We start from the raw sequence: 24,586 nt of genomic DNA on the forward strand, positions 1-24,586 counted from the left end.
ACCATGAGCAAAAAGCTGTCATATGTATAAATAAACAGTAAATAAAAACATTGTAGAAATGGAGGGAAAAAACATTACATTATTTTTACCTCTTTAAATTTCTGTAGTACTATATTTACCAAAGCATTGTGCATTAATTGATTTCTATATTTCTGCATTTACTTATGTATTTCTAGGCAAACATGTGAATGGATGGTTTTAACAATTGATAGATCCTGCTCCTGCAGAGATGAGGGGGAAAAAGATACAGTTCCAACTCTACTCACTAGAGACATACTACAAAACTGGGCCACTGGCCCAGAAAATTGTTATATTCTTTTGATTATAAGATGTACTTGCGTAGACAGACAATGGTTATGAAAAATCTGTTTGTTTTTGCGGGAAAGAGGAAGTTCCTAAGCTCTCTATATCTGTAGATATGAAAACCATACACATTGAGTTCTATTTAAAGCAAAAATGCCTACTAACTGTGGGACCTTCATTTTCTGGGTGCCATAAACGCGTGACGTTTTTCATAGCTGCACGTCTGGTCCGCCAATGAGTTTACTGTCTAACAATCCCTGGCCAATAGGAGCCGGTCTCCACCGGCAGTCACTTCCGCTCGCGCCTGCTGCAGGTTTTTCCCAAATCAGTCCCCTTATAGCACCGCTTTCATTTCTCCACCCGTCAGCGTAAAGAAGGGGGTGGCAGCAGCGATAGCAACTCACATTATTTTGCTTTTTCGTACTGAAAAAAAAAGGTTAGAAGTGTCTTGCCTAATAATTAACTTTACAAATCCCATCCAGCAAGAGGCGCTGGTTGACCGTCCCGCTCACCCCCTTCGTTTTGTTCACTTTCCCTGTTGCTATTAGCTAGCTCCCTTACCCGGCGACGGCAACTCGGTCGCTCCACCTGCACGCCGACATGCCGGAGTACCTGGACGACCCATCCGTGCTCACTAAAGATAAACTGAAGAGCGAGCTGCTTGCGCACAACGTGGAGCTTCCCAGCGGCAACCAGACCAAGGACGTGTATGTGCAGCTTTATCTGAAGAATCTGACCGTCCAGAACAAGAAGCATGTCACAGCCACCACTCTGGACGCCTTCTCCAGCGACGAAGAGCTGCCGCCGCCCGTGGTCTTCAACAGAAGTCGCTCATCCGGCAGAGTGAGTTTTGATTGTTTTGATATAATGTTTTAGTTAATATGAGCAGGAGGCAGCGCCAAGTTTCTCCAAGCCGCGGTAAAAACAACGGAACTATTCTCTGCGTTTTACAGTGTTTGGATTCGCACATATATACACGTGTTTTTGGCCGCAACCACTCATTTTCGAACTCAATATTCAGTATTTGTCAGTGACGTAGCGTCGGTGTCCAAAGGAAATGATTAACAGATGTGAGCTGATTCCATGCTTTACTAAAAATCTTTGACCGTCACGCAACAAACCTCAACTAGTGACTGAAGGAACTAGAAGACAGCTCTTTACTATCATGTAGTCAATCAGTTTTATTCGTGTTTATTTAATTTTTTGCCAAGCCCCATCTCCCCCAAAAAGATGCTGGACTGAAGTGTTCTGCTCCAACACGCATCAGTCAATAATACAACGTTTCGATTCCCAACCGGGAAAAACTGGTTTAAACTACCTAAGGTGGAGATGGGCGGGTTTCTCTCACACTTCTCTTTGACATGATAATGTAATCACACTTGATGGCAGAGAGTTGAGTGGATAAACAGAAACACCGCTTCAGCTGTTGATACATTAAATAAAATCACGCCCAGATAAGGAAGGCGATAGGCCGCTTTTTGTTTTTGACTGAATGGCATTCTTTTACCGGCCTTTGCTGTGTTGGTTGCAAGCTGCAGTTTACCAGAATTCTTCAGTAGTTTTAAATTTAGTACTTAACGCAAAAGGTCAGGGGATTCCCTCTCAAGTAGTATTTTTAAGTCTGCTGACTTATCACAGTGCAAACAGTAGCTGACTTTCCAAGTATATATGGTTGCTCTAAGCTCTCTCACATCCCGCTCAGGCTTTTTTCACTACATTGAAATACAGTTGCACCATAGAGGAAAGAATTACATGGCAGCTATGATTTTTTTTTTTCCCTTTGTCTTTCTGTTTTGTGTAATAACTTCACTAACTTCATTATCCTGAATTAGCTTGACAAACAATCCCTAAAGAATTGAATCATGTTTACACCAATGAGATTACATATGATATGTAATTCATGCTATGGAATTGGCATTCCATAGCAAATGTATCCGTATAGACATGTAGATGTAGTTTTTTATCCCACGCAGGGCTGTTTAGAGTTATGCATGACTTCCTGTGCATGTTCTAAAACTTTCACATTTCATTTTCTTGTGGTCCATAGAGTGATTTCTCAGATTGAAATTTATTTATTTATTTTGTACTTGGCCATTCGTGAAGGTCGTTGACTTGATCTTTTTCAAGGGAGTCTTGGCCAAGAAGCAGCAACAAAACATCCCACAGGCAGGCGACAGTTACAATTAACAACACAATCACAATAAGTTAATGCAAGCAAAATGTCAGTGTCACCAAGAGCAATATCATCAATAACTGAAGCTTAAGTTTTATCCAGGCATGAGGGGTGTGAATGTGAAATGCAGATTTTGATATTACAATATCTACCAAAAATCTTTTTTTTTTTTTTTATTAACATTGTGCAGAGCTAATCATACACTTTTCATTTACTCAAGTTGTATATTTATTCTTGTTAATTTACTGCATATGTATTTTATTTTGTTCTTTTAATCTTATTTTGATACATTATATTTCCTGCTGCTTTGCGTTCTTTGTACACATCATGCACTGTGTTGATTTATGTTTGACGTGTAGTAAAGTCAAGGAGGTGTGCAAAACGGAGGTGGTGCATGAAAGAGACAGCTGTCACAGTTCATTCATAGATAGATGTACGATTTTTCTCTGTCGGACAGATGAGTTACTGTATACTGTGATGGCATGATGCAGAAATTATTTTGTGTATCTTTCCCTTCGACATCAGAGCTGTAACAGCCTCGTTGACAAGGAGAATGACGGTCACTCCAGTGTGTGGTGGAGATAGTGATCAGGATTATCCATGATAGATAACAGTTGGTTCAGGGTCCTCATCTCCACCATACTTTCCACAGTGTCCTGTTTGCAGCCAATAACGGAGCCAGGCTTCCTGATGAGTTTATAGGTGGAGGAGGGGAGGGGGAGCACAGGGCATGACTTCTCTGAAATTAAATGGGTTATGTGAAGCTCCCCAGGATTTTTGTCACAACTCTTTGTTCTCTGAGGTGTAGACAGTGAAGAAGATGAATAAATGTTGATGTTTCTCAATGATTCTTTATAGTTGGCCTGTTTACTGTTTTACAGTCACTCTACGTGCTGTTTGTTTACAGTCTCTGTTTAATGTATACAGTCAGCCTGTGGACTGTCACATTCGGCCTGTGTATTGCTTCTTCAGTCAGCACAAGAACTGTTTTATAGTCAAACTGCTCACTGGTTGTTTCCAGTTGGCCTGTTTGCTGTGTGGGTTTTTTTTTTTTTTTTTTTTTGCTCTTTGTAAAAGACTGCTTAATTATTTTACCGACTGTCTATTTGATGTTTGTTTGCACTGGGCCAGTTTACTTCTAGTTTGCACTGTTTCTTGACACTTAGACATAAACCTTATCCAGTAACTGTAAGGCGGTGCAGCTTTGAGGCACTTTAGTGATGTTGGAGTGCATTCATTCATCTTCTACCGCTTATCCCAGGGGTCTCCAACACCTGTCCTGGAGAGCTACTTTCCTGTATGTTTTAGATGATTCCTGCTCCAACACACCTGATTCTCATTTCTGCCTTAATATTGACAGCTTTGATGGGAAGACACCAGGAATGTAGTGTCAAGCATGGGCATACTGCAGTGACAGTGGCAGAAGGAGGAAAAGGAAAAATTCAGAAATGTAAATGATCAGCCATAATACAAGATCACTTATGTGTTTACCATAAGTGAGTGGTATATATCAGGAAGTAGGTGAATATTTAGTCCTGAAGTTGATTAGTTTAAACAGGGAAATGGTCAAGTGTGAGAATGTGAGAGATGTTAACGAGAACCAAATTGTGACGTGTAGACAACGGAGTCATCCTGGGAACTACAAAATGTGGCCCAAGGAAGGAATATCACTTAATCAAAGGGTCAAGGGCAGCCAAGGTTCACTGATTCATCAGAAGGGCTACTGTAGATCAAACGGCTGAAAATTTCTAATGGTGGTTCTAGTGTCTAGATGTTGGGACACGCAGAACTTCATGATCTGTGTGTATGGGAGCAGTTGAAGACTAGTTAGGTTGTCGATCCTGACGTCTGTCTACCACCAAAATGTCCTGTCACAAAACTTAATCAAAACTTGGTACAGTGTATGCTATGCGATTAGATACACTAGGAGCAGACAGTCGAGAGAGCAGCACTGTTCTGTTCATGCTGCCTTCAGAGCAAATCAGAAGTCCCAGAATTTCCCAGGAGCCAATCAATGCTCAACATGCTGGAAAAGAGAGTGGAGAGTAAACCTTGAGCAAACATGGTGAGTGAATGGGACTCAGAAGAAAGAAAATTTGGAGAGGCAACATCCTCTTACAAGTCCGTGGTGTGGGATTATTTTGGACTTGGCGTCAACTACAATCACAACGGAAAAATGACAGTCAACAACTAAAGCACGATGTGCAAGCATTTGCAGCTTTGCAGGTTGTAATAAGGTTTGTTGTTTGTTCTTGGTCATGTTCACATTTGTCGTTTGTATTTGTAGCAGTTAAGTAGTTTGTATGAGTGGGTAAAAATTGTATTTATTTTTATTAGATACTGCACTTTCTTTTTGCTATTGCCTATTTTTGATGAAGAGAAAGTAAGATGTGTTCCCTTTTTATGATACATTTTGTGGTTTGACTACATCTGTTTTTTTTTTTTTGTTTGTTTTTTTTTTTTTTTTTTGCCTTTTCTAGTGAGTAGTTTTATATTAAGAAATCAAAACTGTACCGTTGCATCCCTAGTGGACATCTATGGGATGTGCTAGATAATAAAGTCTGACCCATTGAGACTCCACCTAAAAACTTCCAGGACTCAAAGGATTTTCTGCTAACTTTATTAAGTTTTCATCCACGTACCCCAGCGCACCTTCAGTCCAGAAGTCCAGACTGTGATGAATTGTGGTTGTGTTAGTGGCAAAACGGATATCTACACAATATTAAAGCAGGATATTTGTAGGGCTGTGTTTTTGTCTGTCTAGATGTTGCTGGTCTTTTGTATTTTTGTTTCTTTCATTGTAGAAATGCTTTGCTCAGGAAAAGGACTTGTTTAGATTGGCATTGTGTGTAGTAAGAAAGCTGATTTTGAAAGACACAGCTGGGATGTAATTAATTTGCTCTGCTGTAGTATTGTTTTATGCATCGCGCTTTCCTGTGAAACCCTTTGTTCACATTCCTTGGTGATGATGGGTATGAGATGCAGGTGGTAGTGGGCAAAAACCTGACATTCCTGACATTTTTGAAATGGCTGAAGTGAGAAGCTTTCCAAACTGAACCCTGGATACTTTGTGTCTTTGATGCATGAAATATTCCCGCCTGCCACACTGTCTGTGCAGAGAGGAATGACAAATGGCTAATATTAGCGTCACTTCAGTCCAACCACACATCCTCCATTATTAATCCACTAAGCAACGAGTTGCTTCTAGCATCCACAGGTCCTGGCATGTTTCAAACTACTCCATCCAAGCTTCAATGGGGAGTTGTAATGCGTTAACGCTACAGAGTTACAAGCTGAGCAAAGCTGTGAGCTCACCGTATAGTAATGCCTTCAAAGCCAGGGTGTGGTGTCAGGAGAGCCTTCCCTCCTTTTCTCCTGCGTGTCACGCCAGTCCAAGCTGCTGTGATTATGAAATTCCGGCTCTGGCTCTCATCCAGACCAAACCCCAGTCAGGGCCCACTGAGAGCAAAACTCAGACTCTGTGTGTCTAACATTTAATACATGTTGTGAATCATGGCAGCATGTCACCACTGAAACTAGGCACATTGCCTTTGCATTCCTCACATTTTCCTCTGGTTTGTTGCCAGGTTAAAAAAAATTGTAGAGTACCCCAGGTGTAAGTTGTTTTAACCAAATCACTTTAGATGGAAGAAATGATGAGTAGAAGAATTCCTCAAGGCAAAGAGGCTTTATTCCGAACTTCATTGTTCCTACAACAATGATAGTGCTGCAAATGCATTTTATTATATCCTTCAAGAATGCGTTTCAAACCATATTCATAAAAAAATGTAATATCTAATATCTGTTTTATAAAATAAATAACTTTTTGGATTTTTTTTTAACCATTATATCATATGTCAAGTAGGAAATTGGGACATTTTCACATGTATAAGAACCAGTGGAGGAACCCCCTTGATGAAGGTTCCTCAGAATTGGCTTCAATAGATTCATTCTATGCCTTTTATATACCGCCTGATTTTAACACGGACTTGACTTTTTCAGAAGAACTTTTTTCAATATTGTTTTTGTTTTTTAGGTGTATTTATGTTTTCAGAGATGAAATGACATTTGCAACCAAAAAAGAAAATAAAAAATAAATGTAAGAAAAATGGAAATGTATACCCCTCCACCTGCCTGTCCTAGTCCAACCAGTCAAGCCAGACCATTGAGTCTGGTTCTTTCTGAGTTTTCTGTCTCTTAAAGGAAGATTTTCCCTCCGCTGCTGCCAAACGCTTGCTCGTACCTCATATCTCATAGAGGTATTTGTAAAGTCTCTTTAATTACTTCGTTAAAGAGTTCTAAAGCTGTTCTATATGGATTATGCCTTGGGGTAATTTGATGTAAATTTATCATTTGGCGCTGTAAGAATAAAATTTGACTTGCTTTCATGCAACTTTCATGTGTCATTTTGGTTCTGGCTCATAGTCAGGTTTTCCTTCGGGAAGAAGATGACAACCAATACTTGGGGAAATATGATCATTCTTGTGTCAAGCTTGATCTTGCAAATCAATTTCAGTACTCATATTTGTTTGTGAGTTTGTGATGCTCATCATTGCCATATTGTGAACACAGAAAGCCACCAGGAAAACAGACAAAGTTCATGTAGATGAGCTGGATGTAACCATGCTGACTGATGAGGGCCTGAGGGATGAGCTGCTCAAGCAAGGAGTGGATGCAGGGCCAATAGTAGGTGAGTGCTCATTACACAGCAGCAGGGTCCAGACTGTGGTGACACCTGCATTTTACACACAGACACACACATGCACACAGGGACAGCGCACCATGTTTGATCAACTCCAAGTTCCAAATAACAGCTAAATGAAAGGCAGGTCACTACTGAATGTATTGCAATACAAATTATGCCATTCTGCTCACCCCTCAGAATTTTGAGAGGCATAAAGTGCCTAAATAAACCCCTGGTAACTATTTGTTAAATTAGTTAGTTATTAGTTTATTTATCAGTGACTAACTGAGCTGAATTCCTAAAGAATTATGTCTTGAGTGAATGTTGTGTATTTTAAGTTTTATGATGATGATAGGTTTACATGGCAGAACTCTGGCTGTTCTGAAAAGCCACACACCATCACAGCTGTCAACTCTTGTGTTAGGCTGATTGGACTGCAGCCTTTTTGCTGCCTCTTCTGGCCCTAAGAATGAGTCACAACTCTTAGTTACTTAGGGGAAGATCTCTATCAAATTACACTGGGGTCCTCAGAATCATCACAGGCCTGTGCAGCCCCCCCCCCCCCCCCCCCCCCCCAAAAAAAAAACACACCTTACATATTCTTGTGCAGATTTAATAAAGTTTTTCGTTTTTGCTTCTCTTCCAGCATCCACCCGTAAACTGTACGAGAGAAAACTGCAGAAGCTGCTGGATGATGGCCCTGTGGAGCCACAACTGCCACAGGTAGTTGTCACTGACATACAAGTCAGCCTGAATGGGAAGTCTGAATCAGAACTGTACAGTGACATGGAAGACGGTAAGATTGCGGCCCAGGTTTATCTCCTTGGGATGTTAATTCCTAATATGACCATGGGGGGCACCTTATGAGTGTGTGTATGTATCTGTATGTGTACATATATATTTTTTTTTTGTGTGTGTGTATGTTTAATAGAAGTAACAACACCAACAGAACCGCAGCCTGCTGCAGAACCAGAAGTGGTTCCACTGGTGGAGAAACCAGTGAGGAGCCGAGGAAAGACGCCCATCACCACCCGTACCCGCAGCAGCCAGCACCACGCGGTGAGAAACAACTTCTCAGCAAGACGGTTTAATCTGTTCACATAGCCATCACCTTTACTGACTATGCTTCTGGTGTTTAAGTAGAGTGGAATGGCCTCTAAATGGGTTTGATCATTCATACATACATACATACATACATTCATTCATCTTCTACCACTTATCCATTTCTGGTTGCGGGTGCTGGAGCCAATACCAGCTCACATTGGGCGGGTACACCCTGGACAGGTCCCCAGTCCATCACATGGTGAACACATAGACATAAAGAGACCAATGACCACTCACACTCATGCAAACTCTGCACAGAAAGGCCCCAGGCCTGGGAACCGAACGCGCAACTTTCTTATTATTGCTGCTTGCTGCATATAAGATTCAAAGCATATGATGTGGATTAGCTGCTGCCATGCACATGCTAGGCAGAAAAATTTTATTTTGTTCTTGTGCCTCCAGCTTTTACAGCTGCTCTTTAAGTCCATCCGGTTTTTGCTTTTCACATTTGGTGTGCATATTTATTGTCATTGTAAAATCTGGACAACGGGAGGTCACCCTTTACTATTCCTAATCTATAATATTCTATCTAAAATTCTAAAATATTCACTAATTCCTCTTTTTACTACCATAATATTAGAAGGCCCTGTGGAAACATCTCCAGCTTCTGTATTTCAACCTGAAAAGGCTACCTACCTTCCTTTTTATAGCCTACAGATCTACAGGGAAGTACTGGATTCATCTAATACGATCACCATGCTCACACCTCCCAGCTATGTCAAGTGGTTGAGTTATTCCTCATCAAAAGTTGAAAGTGCAATCACATGCCTCGATACTCACTATACCTCTGTTCACTTGTTTGTGCTGTTTGCCACTCATGCTATCCAGCATGTAGTGCATCATTACCAGCAGCTTTAGCGCTCTTAATGTGTTCAGTCTACATGCTGCAGTGCAGTTTCAGAGCTTGCAGTTAATGATGCATTTTTAAACCAGGAACTAAATTAACCATGATTGGTTTCAGCACATATTTGGAGCGGAATGACATGATAATCAATAATAATAAATATAAATATAATATCAATAATAAAGAGATGGTATATAGGTTTCTTTTCTGCTCTGTTCGCACTATTCCTCACTTTCTGAATGGGCATCACAATAAGTAGAAGCTATACATTTTGGCAGAGTCACTCGCAATCAGAAGCAATACATCACATACAATGTGCAATACACAACTATATATTGTGATGTACTGCCATTTTTACCTTGCCATAAATATTTAAATCTATGTATTTCATCATCTTTTCATATTGTTAAACTAATAACACTGAAGGTAAACTGTAGGACTGTATTGTAGGAAAGTAGGGACGTTTTTATCCAATAATAATGAAAATAATAGTATTAGTGAGTCTAATACTGACTAGTCAGCAGGTACTACTACATTATTACACAAGAAATTGGTACTCTCTGGTCATCAGTCAAATCAGATTTATTTGTATAGCGCTAAATCATAACAAAATTACAACAGGCACTTTACATATAGAGCAGGTCTAGACCAAACTCTTCATAAAATTATTTTCCATTATTACATGAGTATTCCACACATAGTTTAGAAGAGTGGCATGTTGTCAGGTCTGCATCTCTGTTAAAACTGAGCTGTAAGTCACAACAGATGTTGACATCTTTAAACGAAAACAACAGCTACTCCATCATGTAAGATGAACTGTTTATGGAGTCGGGGTGTCGGGTCATTTCCTGAAATGTCATTTATTCTGTTAGTCTTGTGTATTTGTTAACGTGTCAGGAACCTCAACTAGAGTCCACAATCCACTGCCAAGCCATCATCCCCTCTGGTTAGCCTCCCCAGATTCAAGCCACACAACTTTAGGCTCGTGTGACATAGGAGTCCTACTGGACTGCGTCAGGTCACATTAGATATAGAGCCTACAAGGTCACAACTGTAGGGGTACAGCTCTTGTCATATATCTGTAGCTGCATTAATTTCTTTTCCTATTTTCAATCCCACACTTGTGTTTCTCAGTAACACTTGTCTGAATGCTGCACTGCCATTGTTAGGGTAGTGAAATATTTCTAGCTAGTTTATAGTTGTACTGAAGAATTGGTTAGTTGTGTGTTTATCAGAGTGCAGATGTTGAGCATTTTCGTAGGGACAGTTGAGTTGACATCTGAACTGGTTAAACTCCTTAAAGCAGAGGTGTCCATATACGGTCCTGGAGGGCCACTGTCCTGCATGTTTTAGATGTCACCCTACTCCAAAACACCCGATTGAAATGATCAGCTCATCATCAAGCGCTGCTGAAATCTAATCAGGAGTCACTCATTTGAAAGGTGTGTTGGAGCAGGAAACATCTAAAACATGCAGGACAGTGGCCCTCCAGGACCAGTTTTGGACACCTCTGCGTTAAAGACTAGATACATTGTCAGTGAGCAGGAGGAGAGTGCCACTAATGGCATTATGTTGCACAAACTAAGTCGACAGAAAACCTCCAGCTTTCTGTCCACATGCAACCTTGTGAAGATGCATAGCTACACACCCACCAAGCCGTAGGATTTGTTAGTGAGAAGGTTAGACGGAACTTGGCCCTTTTCATGCTCACAAATGGATTTAATAGTGATAATGGTGGTTTGAAGTGGTCACTTGGGGCAGGCTTGTGCTTACAGGTGACTGGAGTGAGGAGATGAGGATCATTTCCCTTTGCATAAGAATCCTTTAAAAGTCGCATACAGCAAGAGGTTTGATAATGCCACTGGTGAGCTTCACTCACCAATCAGCTCTGGACTCAATGCTCCCCATTATTGCTCTTGTTTGTAGGTGGAGAAGATCACAGCTAGCGACCAAAACCCCAAAGTGGAAAAGAGTGACATTCTGAAAGAGCTGTTTCCCAATGACATGAGCAGTCCAACAGGAATCACGTAAGTCACTGTGGGCATCATGTGAACTCTGGTGAAGCTGTGTGTGACTAACCACAGGATTCCATGATGTACGTTTTCTGTATGCATTAATTAAAGCTAAACTCAGATTATTCCTGTTAAGACAAAATACCACCTGCTGACAGTGTAGTGAAATAAGATATTTGTTTTGTTGTTGATTTGTACTTTTTCACATCAAGGATCCTAACCTGACAAATGAATCGCTGACACATCACATCCAATTTAGTTTTTGTGTTTTTATTACAAAAAGTATATAAAGCCCTGTCACCTTTCTAAAGGAATTATTCATTCTTGGAATCTCCAGTTATTCCTGTGTATTTTGAACATTACTGGTTAAAGCAACTGTGTATTTATTCAGGACAAGATGGCAAGTCATTTTGAATATTTTTTTTTATAAGCAAGAGTCAACAGAACTTCATATAAAAGTGTTTTCCTCAATTATTACATCTGTCATTATCACTGTTTTCCTAATTCGTATCTGATTCACAAGGTTTCAAGTAGATTTCTGATTCAATTCAATATTGTTCAATATTGTGATTTGATATTTTATCATTATCAATTTTAGTTGGATACCACAGATTGTCAGAATTCTGTAAATGGCACAACACTCTAACCTGGTGCATTATAAGTGTTAATCAACACCAAGAATTAATCATAAAGTAGTAACATTAATGCACTTTTTGTTAATATGACCTGTTTACTTACAATCAATACTGACATTACTCAGTCAAGTCAAACAAAATACAGAGGGTAAGGTCAGTGCTTCTAGGGTAGCACCACTTGCTTCAAAAAGGAAGATCAATATGAATGAAGAGATTTTTATTTTTTTATAATTTTTTTTCTCTCTCCCCCTGCCCTGCCCAACCCTATCAAGTTGGATATCATTTCATCTGACTTCATGGTTACAGGTCTTGGTTATTTGTGGATATTCAGTGTGAACAATAAACAGATTATAACTCAAGATGATGGATCTGTTTTTCTGTGATCCAGACCAACTAATAGTGAAATAACACTGACTTGACTGGCTCACATAACCTTCAGGAAATAAAGACTCTCTAATCACTGTGTTTTACAGTGCCACCTGTCGGCGACCCATCCGAGGAGCAGCCGGTCGCCCACTGAAGTCCAGTGATCTGTGGAACAATGAAAACTGCCTCTTCACCCCAAAAAACATCAAGACCAGCATCTCCTCATCTTCCACAGAGAGCCACGTTGTCAATAGAATTGCCAGCCTGCCCCAGTCTAACTCCCCTACCAGCTTTAGCACCTTTACCTCCACCCCCTCCATCACCAACTCTTCCTCCTGGCCTCTGTCAGCTGCCCCCCCAGCAAGGCAGACCAAAGCAGGGAGCCGCAACATGTCTTTCTGCATGAAGCTCTTCCTGCTTGCCATTGTGGCTGCCTTCCTTTTCTTGGTTTACCAGGCCATGGAGACCAACACAATCAATCCATTTGGAGCCTCAGACACAGATGTGGTCCACGGCAGTGCCACAAGTGTCTGAGGAGAAAGAGAAGCTTGGTTCTACTCTTTCTATTTTTTTTCTCCTTGTGTTTGTGTGTGAATCTGCATCGTAGCCATTTTGTCCACGGGTGCTGTGAAATTACCTCTGACATCAAAGCCTGTTTCTATTTCTTTTGTATCTAAATCTGATTTTACTGAATCCCCAAAAAGGTGTGACAAAGCCTGACCTGTGTGTGTGTGTGTGTGTGTGTGTGTGTGTGTGTGTGTGTGTGCTTGAGTTTTATTCACACTCAGCCTTAGTTTATGTGTCTGTAAGTCATTAACAGCCTTGTAGATGGAATTTGAATCTGTAATATTTTTTTATACATGACCATCTTTGTTAATGAGACAGGGAGGCTTGATATTGTAACCCAAATGCATAAAAGTTTCTTATACCTTACTCCAATATTTTCTTAATGTTTGCCTATAAAAAATTTTAATGTTCCAGTTTATTCTACTAAATTATGTACTCACTGTCATAATATTAAAGATCAACTCAATAAACTTATGTTGTCAATGCGTATGATTTAACATTTTATTTATTTGTGAGCAAGTTATGTGTTGCATTCTGTGCCAGATTCTCTTGGACATTACGAACGCTTTTGGGATACAAATGAACATGGTTTGAAGAGAAACTGAGAAGCACTAAAGCCATGTTTCAGTTTCTGTTTAAAGTTTAAGATAATACATGTGATGGTAAAGGGTGAGGCTCCACCTCACAGCTTCCAGGACTTAAAGGATCTACTGGTATCATCTTAGTCTAGATACCACAGATCACCTTCAGAGGTCTGAAGCCACACTTCCAGCAAGGCTTGACACACAATAGAAACTGTCCTTTTTACTATTGTGCATACTTAGGGCTATCAAAAGTTTATGCAGGGATTGTTTCTTTAGTGGAAGTTTCAATTTACATTGTGATGTGTGGATCATTCTGAGTAATATAGACACTATCCAATCCTGTTTTTCCATAGCTGTATGTATCACCACTAACATAATATAAAACAACATTCAACTTAATAATGGGAGGCAAACATGTCAGAGCCTGAAATTTCTGTACCAGGACACACAAAACAAAACCTAGAGTAACACCAGACATTTGCATTTTTATGAGTTGACCCCTTTATTATTTAAAGCTAGCAGATATACATTTCAGGTTACTGGAGCCCATAGTAATCACTGCCTTCAAAAGCCTGTTAAGTTTTACAATAGTAATGCAGAAAAACAGCACACCATTTCCTCAGAACCAGCAAATTTTTAGTATTATTATTTTCATTTTCTCAAAGTAAACTGAATTGACTAATCATTTTCATAAAAATTAGGGTATCACTAGACTTTACTGACTTTTCATTGTTGGAGTCAAAGCTGCCTGTGTTACACATTCTGTTCTGATATGTAGATTTTGAAGCCTGGTAGAGTTTTAGAAGACGCAACTTCACAGTTACAAACAAGCCTATTTCCAGTAATAACAGAAACAAATGAGGACGTTGACCGAAGTATGAGAGGAAATGTAATTTTGTTGGTAGTTCTCTTCTCCAGTCTCTGGTTGAATATGCTTTAACGGATAAGTAGTAGAAGACGAGCATGAGTATGTCTTCTATGGAAGCTTGCAGAAATCCAATTAGAATTTTCATTTTCCTATACGTATGTGGGCAAAATAAAATTGTGTTTTTCTTATGGCATTTGAATATTGTTCATATATTCTTAATATTGTAGAGCAGGAAATTGGTAACATTGGAAAATTCATCCATCCATTATCCATAGCACTCATCCATTAAATTGTCTTTTTCTAGAGGTATTTGTTTTTGACAAAATGACAAAAACAAATGTGTTATTTGGGTAAATGATTATGCAACTTCAGAATTACACAATCATTCGAATATACTTTATTTAGCTCCGTCAACATGCTCAAATATTATAACATGAAAATTTAACCAAAATGGAAAAAAAATATTTATTGGTGTTATTACTGCCCAATCAGTGTCAGCAGCATGTGAGAAACTGCAGTTTGAACAGTCACGTGAGAAGTGCACATCGAAGAGATCACATTCGTTCAGGTCAACCTAAACCTTCTGAGAGATTGTATCATACCTCCAATGACACTAGGAAGAAAAGCGACTTTATATTCAGTTTCCTTATCTTGTGTCTGCACATACAACTTCAGAGCACCTCCACACCGACATGTGAGCCCAAATGCACCGACTGTCATGAAATTCAACCAGGTGTCCGGTTGCGTCCACTAAGTGATTCTCTCTAAAGGGGGCTTCGCCCTCGGCCGCATTAGTTTGGACCAGAATAGAAGCCGCTGCCAGCAGGCGGCTAATACTGTCATTAGCAGTCCCTCTTTGTCAATCTGTCACCCTTCCTCTTTTCTTCTGACTGTCACACACACAACTGTCCTGTATCAGTGGCTCGCATCCTACTAACACAGGCCGTCTCTGATCCAACGCTGTGACGAAATGAGAGGTGTTGATTGACAGCTCCCTGTTTTCTCTTATTGGACAGAGTAACAGACCGACCCGCCCAAGCTTCGCAGTGACGTCAGGAAAGGACAAAACGATTTACCGCGAGGTCATTCGGCCTCTGAGAAGAGCCGGTTTCAGCTAAGCGGAGGCGCCATTTTAAGACCTAGAAAAGGTGAGTGATAATAAAGATGTAAAATAATACATATTAAAAACGGCATCGCAAATTTATAGCAATGGAAGTTCTACGCAGCCGTGATCCTGTCAGCTGTTCAGTTTACGTTGCTCCCGTCTCTACACTCACTTTATTTTACACAGAGACCTTCCACTGTGTAGCGGGCAAATTAGCTTAGCATAGTATTCTAACATCAGCTAGACAAGAACGAGGAATACGTTTATAAAACTGCTGCGTCTGTGCTACTGACCAATAATTGGAAGGTAACGTGTACTAGCTGTAAAATAACATTTACCGTGATCGTTTCTGAGGCTTAGTCTCTATTCGCCAAGCGTTGCATTTCCTGCCCACGGTCATTCAGACGCTAAGTTAGCAAGCATGTGACATAGCGTTACACTGTGCAGATGGTTTTACATGGGTGCCGGTTCGCTGGAGGTGAATTGCGTTACAAGTTGCTGTTCTGTCAGAGCTAGCCGCCAGCTAACTCATTTTCTCACTACACTGCAGCTCCGCCAGCAGGCAGGACACCAATATGTACCCCACTACTTTGACGCAGCTGGCACGGGCTAATCCGTTCAGCGCCCCACTTTTCACCCTCCAGAAAGTGGAAGAACCGCATCAGAGCTTCCATGGACAGAGGACCCGCACACTGGCAGCAGCCGCCGCCGCAGAAGGTAACCACGACATAGTCTAGGCTGGCTAGTATTAGCTGCTTTAGCTTAGCAAACCGGATTCACCAAGCTGTGGCCAACATCACTGCGTAATTGAGCATAGATGTACCTATTAAGTAAAGTCTACAGTATGCGCTTAGAACTCAGTTTTGTTTATTTCAAAAATATGTTTTATGAGAAATACAATTGAAGAGACAGCTAACCCCAGCTGCTAGGCCACGGCTGCACACAAGCTGCCCGTGGAGGACAAGGAAGGACAAAGCAGTATCATGTCTCTGTATTCCAGTAAACTGTATTTGTGTCGCACTGAAATATTTCTAAAAGTGGTGTTATGATGAAGGAAGTTGTTTACTGGTAGAATTGATCGTTAAGTAACACAATTGCAAATTATCTGACATTTGCCTGTGACCCCTGACCAAGTACAAGCTGTTCTAGCTTTTAATTACATGTTGTAAAAATGGTACCCAAAATTAGTTTGCAGCATTAGTCTAGTACGTTTCTAGGTTAAAATCTATATACTTTCTCAATGTCAGTGAAGTCCACACCACAAGTGTCAAACTTATTGACATCCATTTTGGTACATTTGGAGCTTCCGAAGTTCTGAATCAAATTTTTTTTTTTTTTATCTGTTTATGGTTTAAAGTCCATCTACCCAATTCATTCTGCCCTTCAATATGAAATTGTCCCTGTCATTAAAGAAAGTGAAAACAGTGCTACATATTTATTTACATTTAGGGGTGGAAATAGGTTTGGTCATACTATAGAGCATAATTCTGTTCTATGGCTCTGTTTTTAGGTTAAACACTTGATGGTGTTTGTTTTAAACCTTTATGTACTCTGTTGCATAAACAGTACAATGGTGAAACATCCTAAATATCAGTCTGTTAAAGCTTTTGAACGACAGACATCTAGGTAGGTTAAAAGCGCTGATATGTTAATTTTACGAGTTCCAATTCACCCCTCTTGGTCAGATACCCAAAATACTGAAAGAAAAATTCCTCTTGTTTAAAACCAGATATATAATTAAGTCTCACCTGTGTTTCTTCAGAGGGCGACAGTTGTGAGTTTGGCTCTCAAAAGTATTTCATCTTGTGTGGCTTTGGTGGGATTCTGAGCTGTGGCACCACACACACAGCTGTTGTTCCACTTGACCTGGTGAAATGCAGAATGCAGGTCTGTCTCTGTGGCTCAATGCTACATTTTTAAATGTCACACGTCGCCAATCCCTAACTGTTGTGGTCTTTTTTTCGTTAATGCACCAATTTGCATGGGAGAAATGGTGCCACTCCAGTTTTTCATTCATTCTTGTCATTGTGTAGTGATTCCCATGATTTAGATGTTTTGGTGTGATCATAACGTGGCTGCATGACTCTGCACTACTGTTCCAGATTGTATAAAGACTTCTGCCCGCCTCGTGAATCCACAACCTCCCACTTTCACTCAATCTGCAATGGCGTACCCATGTTGTAGGTGAAGGTCTCGAGAGCCACACCTGAGGGGAAATTAAGTGTCTTGAGTGTAGACTGTGCTATTTGACACCATTAAGGCTGGCTCATATCAGTCAGTGATTGTTCATAAACACAGACAATGGTGACAATGATGTGAGAGATTTTCAGTTTTTTGACTCCACCGTATCAGCTTTTGATGAAATGAATTGTTAATCATTTTTATCCATTAGTGTATTTCAGAATGATTTGGTTTCGTCACAGTTTTGTAGGTCCACACGTGCTTATTTTTATCCAGTTAACTACAAATTAAATATCCAATCTTCAGCAAAATGTTGGACTAACTCTGATGCAGCCATTTGTTTAATTACATAATTTATGTATGAATTATCCATATCAAATTTCAAGTCCCTGTATATAAAATTTAATTAACTTGAGCTAAAAGGACAACAGTGGCTGCATGCAAGCTGAGATATGAACATAAAAACTTTTTTTTTTTTGGGGGGGGGGGATCTGTCCGATTGTTTGAAACACCCCTGTGGTCCTTGAAAGTGCATACTGAAATCACGTGTATGTATATATATATATTTTATTTATTTTTTTGTCCCCCCCCCCCCAAGTAAATATTTGGTGTGTGATCGTAATCATTGTAGCATGTTGGTGGCAGAGCAGTATATAATGGATGAGTCTTGGCACTAAACTGAATTTCTAGATTGCATCATGCAGTGATGATTCCTCCATTATGCTGCTCTGGTTTTTGCTGATTTTGTCCTGTGTTGCATGTCACGCTGCATGTTGCATGTGTGTTGTGTGTCCCTTCCCTTCTACCACAGAGGATGTCAGCTGCGAGTTTGGCTCCTCAAAGTACTATGCCCTGTGTGGGTTTGGGGGTATCCTGAGCTGCGGCATCACACACACAGCAGTGGTACCCCTCGACCTTGTCAAGTGTCGTCTGCAGGTTTGTATGGAAGCTCATAGTCGCAACAGGTAGCCAGCAGTAACTCCATCTTCTCAGGCTCCAGTGGCCCAGAAATATTATGAATAGTAAAGAAAACTAAAATTTGAACTACAGGGCTTAATGATTGGAATTATTTTTAGTACAATTTTTTATTATTTTTTTTAAACCTTAAACTAAAATAGAATCACCATGTGTACTCTGAAGCATAAGTTTCAGAAAAGGTGCCTTCAGTATTTAAAGTCAGCTTTAGGCACATATTTCCAAGAAGTTCACACATCAGTTCCTACAGCTGACTTAGATTTATTGACATGCATGCTAACTTCACTGTTTCTCTCCTAGGTGAACCCAGATAAATACAAGAGCATTGGCAACGGCTTTGCAGTCACAGTGCGGGAAGATGGTGTCCGAGGCCTGGCAAAGGGCTGGGCTCCCACTTTCATTGGTTACTCCATGCAGGGGCTGTGCAAGTTTGGCTTCTATGAAGTGTTCAAGATCCTCTACAGTGACATGCTTGGAGAGGTGAGTGCACACATTCCGCTGACATTTCTTCACATTGCTGTTGGAATATGTTGAACCAAACAACTGGTCAGCAATTAGTTGTCTCAACAATTTGATGGTTGTGCTACAGTCAGTATATTTAGAGTTGGTTAGGATGCTGTAGAGATGTTAATCAGGAACCCTGGGACACATCAGATGACATCAAACCTGTAATGAAGATGCAGTGTTATTACAGTTGTCCATTAAGATATATCTCAAGAGTTTTTTGATTTTGTTCATAGGCATTCTTTTAATCAATTGTAATACAAAAAATCCCATACTTTCACAAGTTGAAACAAGATGGCTACTTTTGGCAATGAGAAATAACCTAAAGATTGCTATTTTTTAAAATGCCTTCTGACGTGCAAACCACTATCTTAAATCATCAGGTTTGCTAGCTTTTCTATGATAAGTATCCCTGATTGGTCGCTGTCTGGTAGCTTTATTATTGCAACCCAACTTCTATATGTTGACTTCATCTAATCTTCCTGCGTGGTCTCACCCAACAGGAGAATACTTATCTGTGGAGGACATCGCTGTACCTGGCTGCCTCTGCCAGTGCTGAGTTCTTTGCTGACATTGCTCTGGCTCCTATGGAGGCTGTCAAAGTTCGTATCCAGACCCAGCCAGGCTATGCCAACACTCTCAGACAGTGTGTTCCTAAGATGTTTGCAGAGGAGGGGCTCTGGGCGTAAGTGTTGTGCCAGTTCCGTTATGATCAACAGAAAACAATTTCTGAGGACAACACGCTCCTTAGATCCACCTCTGGAGATGGCTGTCTTTTAGGCAGTGCACCTCAGCAGCTTTCTGGCTGTACAGTTGGAGGTGCTTGAGTCATTGGCGTGTGAGAGCAGTCCACCTGTCCCCCAGCCCATCTGCATCACTGGCAACCCTGTCTACTACAGACAGGGAGCCCCCAGTGTTGCCAGCCTGGGGGATGGACACGCATCATTGTTGGTGAAGTGTGGAAGAGAATTGAATATATTACAGTATGTTGTTAATGTAAGGTATTAATCACATAATACAAAATATTTTTGTTTAAATGTCAATATTTCTGAAATGTGTGGTGGTGTCAAAATATCATCCTTTAAATTTACCTGAATGATTTACAAGTCTACCAACAGTTTTCAGACTTCATATAACCTCTTGTGGCACTGTCATTGGACATCTTTTCACCATTTCAGCTTTTTTTGGCTTCCACACTAGATCCTTAATTGGATCTTACTTATCTTTCAACTTGTCACTCAGTTTCTACAAGGGCGTGGTGCCCCTGTGGATGAGGCAGATCCCCTACACCATGATGAAGTTTGCTTGCTTTGAGCGTACTGTGGAGATGCTCTACAAGTATGTTGTTCCCAAGCCCCGCAGTGAATGCACCAAGTCCGAGCAGCTGGTTGTCACCTTTGTGGCAGGTTACATCGGTGAGTAATGCAACATTTCAATTGTCGCTTGCTTTTGACTGATTAACAGTAATTCGTTATTCTCTTCACATAGAAAATAGTTTTGTTTTTTTTGTTTTTTCTTCTTCTCTCAAGAACCAATGGAAAACATTTGAAAGTGAATCAGTCAAGCTATGAACACCAGTCAAAGTGAACAGCACTTGATCTGGAGCTCGTTAAAGTAGACAATCAATTTCTAAAACCATGAAGCATTGACATTTTTAGAGAAGTTTGTCCTTTGTAAGAATATATTCCAATGTTATGGGTAAAGTTTTATTTGCACTAATCCATCACTCCTGGTGCCTGTATCACGAAGCTGGATTGAATCTCTTTTTGTTATTTGACTTCACTTACCCAGACATCAGCGGCCAAGGCGGTTATCTATAATTTCTTTAATCTCTAACTCTCTAATTGAGCCAGTGGTTTTCCCATCTAGATCTGTGTGCTTTCACATAAAAGGGGCGGCGTTTCATGCATATAATAAATTGGACCATGGAAAAGGCAAGAAATAAACAATACAATTAAGTCAGTAAAAGGCTAATGATCGTCTCCAGTCTACGCAGTGAAAGTGGAGAAATGTCGCGGTGGTGTATTTGCGACACTCCTAAATGAACGTAGAGGAAACACTGGAACTGATTGGTCAGTAGGCGGTCCTATATACCTGCTGAGCTCTTATCCCTGAACTTAACTTGCTTCAGGGGAGGCTGTGTTCTGCATAAGTTGCCATGGCAGTGTACCCTGATAGATAGAAAACATTTGACTAAAAACCGAGGGTTAAGCCTGAAGTTACCTCGCTAAACTGAAATCCAGATTTGTGATACAGACCCCTGAACTATACAGTTGACAGCAGATTCCAGTGGTCTGATGTGTTTTATGGGCTCATTTTGTCTCTGCAGCTGGTGTGTTCTGTGCCATTGTGTCCCACCCTGCTGACTCTGTGGTGTCTGTGCTAAACAAGGAGAAGGGTAGTACTGCTGTCCAGGTCCTCAAGAGGCTTGGACCTAAAGGTTCGTATCTCCAGATGTCCAATACCTACAACAGCAGCATAGTGAAATATTGAGGACCTGATCAACATGCTCCTTAGATCCACCTCTGGAGGGTGCTGTCTTCTTGGCAGTGTTCCTTAGCAGCTTTCTGGCTGTACAGTTGGAGGTGCTTGAGTCATTGGTATGTGAGAGCAGTCCACCTGTCCCCCAGCCCATCTGCATCACTGGCAAGCCTGTCCTCTACAGACAAGTAGCCCCCAGTGTTGCCAGCCTGGGGGACGGACATTCAGCTGACTGAACTTTAGTGCAATATCAACAGGCTGTTAGTCAATCATCCAACGCAACTATTAAACTGAACCAAATGTAGTTGTATTTATTTTTAAAAGGTGCAGCTGGGCAGCATATGTAAACTTATATGTTGACATTTTTGTACATCAGTGTATAAGGTGTTTTTGCATAACTAGTATTTTGATAAAAACATTCATCTCAGATATCTAACATACACAATGGTTGTTGGTGCATTATTTCCCCTTGCTATTTGCAGTATTTTGCCTTTGAAACACGAAAGCAAATTCTTCTTGCAGCTTTGAAGGCGTCAGGTATCTTTTTTCTAGCAGGATGTTTGAGCAGTGGTTTTCTAGTGGTGCTATCAGAAACTACTTTATTTTAGTGAATCACACCACATGCTTTAAATGTACTTTTAAGTGAATCCCAGTTCCCATCTGATTACTCAATGATGTCAGTGTTGGTACTGCAGACCAGGTCTAATGTTGTTTAATAGATATATAATAGAAGATCAAAGATCCTCCACACCCTGTTTGTCTTCTGACTGATATGAAAACTTGAGTTAAAAGCAATTTATTCAATGTGTGCAAATGGACTACAGTTCAGAACAGTTTTAACCATGTTTGTATCTCTCCCCTGTTCAGGTGTGTGGAAGGGTCTGGTTGCCCGTATCATCATGATTGGTACTCTGACTGCCCTGCAGTGGTTCATCTATGACTCTGTCAAGGTGTATTTCCGCCTGCCCCGCCCCCCTCCCCCTGAGATGCCAGAGTCCCTGAAGAAGAAGCTTGGCCTCGTAGATTGAAACACTGGCCGTCCCCTCATTCCCCCCACTGAGCTGCAGTCTCTGGCAGACACTTTTGAACCCCCCCACTTCTACAACGCACACAGCAGTTTTCTATATTTCAGTTCAGCTCGCCTGCTCTGCACTGAGCTCAGGGCTGCTACTACTCATGTATATTTAAAAACAAAGTGTCACTCTTGTCTTGGCAAGAGTTTAACAGGAAATATGCCTCTGTAGAAACACCCGATTGGTTTTATCAGTCCCTGTCATTAGTAAATGTGGATATTCTAATAAAAGAATTAAATTCCCTGTAACATCTGTCTTCAAATGCATTTAATTTTTAATTTCATCTGGATGCAGTCAGATGTTCCACATGTCACTCTAATTGGTCTGTTACTGCAGTTCAAGCCAGAATGGTGTCAGGTGTGGCTTCTAATGTTTTAAAAAGCCTTTCTGCCTTTGGATTCCCAGCCATGAAACTATCTCATTCAATTGCTATTTAACTTCAAGATATCTTTTATGTGCTCAATTCAGAGTTCTTTTGCAGTCTATGCAGTTGACAAGTTGGTATCCAGATAAGGTGCTAACAAACATATTAGAGCTCTTTGCCATGAACTAGGAATTGCAGTTATTGAGAGAAATTCAGGTTAAATCCTCAGTTTATACATTACCACAGCACTTTGTACTGAACTGCTAACTTGCTCCGGAGTAGTTTATGTTGGTGACTACTCCTTTCACAGGGTTCCCCAGTGTGACCAGTGCCATAAACTGCATGCAACAGCAATACAATCGAAAATCCTATCACCTATAAAATGCTCTACAAACTTTGCATTTAATTTGCTCATAAAATATCAATCAAGAATGGTGGTATTGTACTAAATGTAATGGGTAAACTTGTCAGGGCACCACTGAAAAGTTTTTGTTATGGACACAGGAAATCAAGGCTTTATATTAACTGGAGAGGGCAGTGTATTCCATTGGCACGGGAAGCTAAAGACAGCGCGACAGATTTCTGAAATGCAAACTGGGGACATTTTCAGACAGGGAGCTCCATTTTCAGGAACAGGCAGTACAGCAGCATGAGAGACAGCTACAGCAATGTGCCAGAGTGTGTTGAGAGCTTGCGCTCCTGACTATGAACCGAGCCCTAATATCCGCCTCCCCTCCTGACAGATGAGGGAGTCTTTGATGCTGGCGTCCCCAACTGGCACCCAAACGACAGCTTCCCTCCCAGGAAGAATTTTACCCTTTTTGTCCAACATGCATGTGATGTTTTCATGATTTCTGAATGCAACATGTGCCTTTTCCCAGTCTGCTCTAAGACTAAACTCTCCCTCTGAAAACAAAGTTGTCTACTCTAATAAGGATACCCAAAAATGAAATGCAGTAGTCTGGATAAGTTCAAGGCCATGCCAATAGAGCACATATGGACTGCAGGGTTTTCTTGTTGTTAGTGTACCTCTATAAGCAGGATGAGAGTGTGGTGGAGAAATAAGCAGCATCAAACATATTTTTTTTTCAGAGCTCTGTTTTCTTTTTCTTCTTTCATTATGTGAAGGATTCCCCATCAAACCAACAGTAGGCAGAATGCAGGACAAGAGTTTGTAGTAGCAGATCTCAACAGAGGTTCTCTGACTCCTTTCCCTTACCAACCACCCTGCCACTTGACGGAGAGCTGATAAGGCTGAAGGGACAGGAACCATTTGGTGATCTGATAGTTGGTATCTTTTGTTGAAGTCACCAAACTTCCCCAAGTTGGTTAATGTGAGAAGATCAGTCGGAGTCGTTGAAGTTCTGTCACCTAGTTTTATTTAAAGCAAAGATCTTGCAAAGAGATCACACAATACAGAGGCAAGTCTGCATCAACACCAGTGAGATCTGATCCACCCTTCTCAAACACAGCTTTATAATCTTTTAGTCAGTCTCTCCCCCCATATCTAAGACATTCCAAAGGCTATGCATTTGTCTCATGTCAGCACTTTTATTCTCAAGGACAAGGTCATAGCATGCGTTTTTATCAGTAACTGACATTTAGAATGAGTTTGATACTTTTCCTACAGCTCTGCACCTGCACACACATTTTCTTTCAATGTGGTCTCCCTTCTCTCATTATGCTGACTCATCTCTTCCTCCGTGTGGATGTGGCACTGAGACAAACAGTTTACTCCTCTCATTGTTCACACAGTCTAAACT

The 24,586-nt window shown here is 40.7% G+C and overlaps 2 protein-coding genes and 2 non-coding genes across 7 annotated transcripts; all 4 read left to right on the plus strand.

Moving 5' to 3' along the window:
* The first annotated feature begins 642 nt into the window (after window positions 1-642).
* Window positions 643-13,164, plus strand: tmpoa (thymopoietin a). 3 transcript variants are annotated; one of them, XM_029495504.1, is made up of 7 exons: window positions 644-1,146; window positions 7,049-7,166; window positions 7,807-7,956; window positions 8,092-8,219; window positions 11,035-11,135; window positions 12,229-12,410; window positions 12,471-13,164. In XM_029495504.1, the coding sequence occupies exons 1-7, from the start codon at window positions 904-906 to the stop codon at window positions 12,653-12,655; spliced, it is 1,107 nt and encodes a 368-aa protein (XP_029351364.1). In that variant the 5' UTR covers window positions 644-903; the 3' UTR covers window positions 12,656-13,164. The 3 variants fall into 3 exon arrangements, with proteins under 3 accessions (XP_029351365.1, XP_029351364.1, XP_029351363.1); XM_029495505.1 differs by lacking the exon at window positions 7,807-7,956 and having other exon boundaries at window positions 643-1,146; XM_029495503.1 differs by having other exon boundaries at window positions 646-1,146; window positions 12,229-13,164.
* Window positions 13,165-15,186: 2,022 nt separating this feature from the next.
* slc25a3a (solute carrier family 25 member 3a) lies at window positions 15,187-22,715 on the plus strand. Of its 2 annotated transcripts, none has more exons than XM_029495592.1 (8): window positions 15,187-15,288; window positions 15,796-15,962; window positions 17,008-17,132; window positions 18,702-18,881; window positions 19,409-19,590; window positions 20,148-20,320; window positions 21,235-21,345; window positions 22,254-22,715. In XM_029495592.1, exons 2-8 carry the CDS (start codon window positions 15,821-15,823, stop codon window positions 22,412-22,414), a joined length of 1,074 nt encoding a protein of 357 aa, XP_029351452.1. In that variant the 5' UTR covers window positions 15,187-15,288; window positions 15,796-15,820; the 3' UTR covers window positions 22,415-22,715. The 2 variants fall into 2 exon arrangements, with proteins under 2 accessions (XP_029351452.1, XP_029351451.1); XM_029495591.1 differs by lacking the exon at window positions 17,008-17,132 and adding an exon at window positions 18,238-18,362.
* On the plus strand, window positions 19,643-19,845 carry LOC115037247 (small nucleolar RNA SNORA53). The gene has a single exon (XR_003840457.1). It is a non-coding gene; the product is annotated as a small nucleolar RNA SNORA53 (small nucleolar RNA).
* Window positions 21,409-21,611, plus strand: LOC115037246 (small nucleolar RNA SNORA53). The gene has a single exon (XR_003840456.1). It is a non-coding gene; the product is annotated as a small nucleolar RNA SNORA53 (small nucleolar RNA).
* Window positions 22,716-24,586: the final 1,871 nt, after the last annotated feature.

Source organism: Echeneis naucrates, chromosome 23 (assembly GCF_900963305.1).
Source record: "Echeneis naucrates chromosome 23, fEcheNa1.1, whole genome shotgun sequence".
Lineage (NCBI taxonomy): Eukaryota > Metazoa > Chordata > Actinopteri > Carangiformes > Echeneidae > Echeneis > Echeneis naucrates.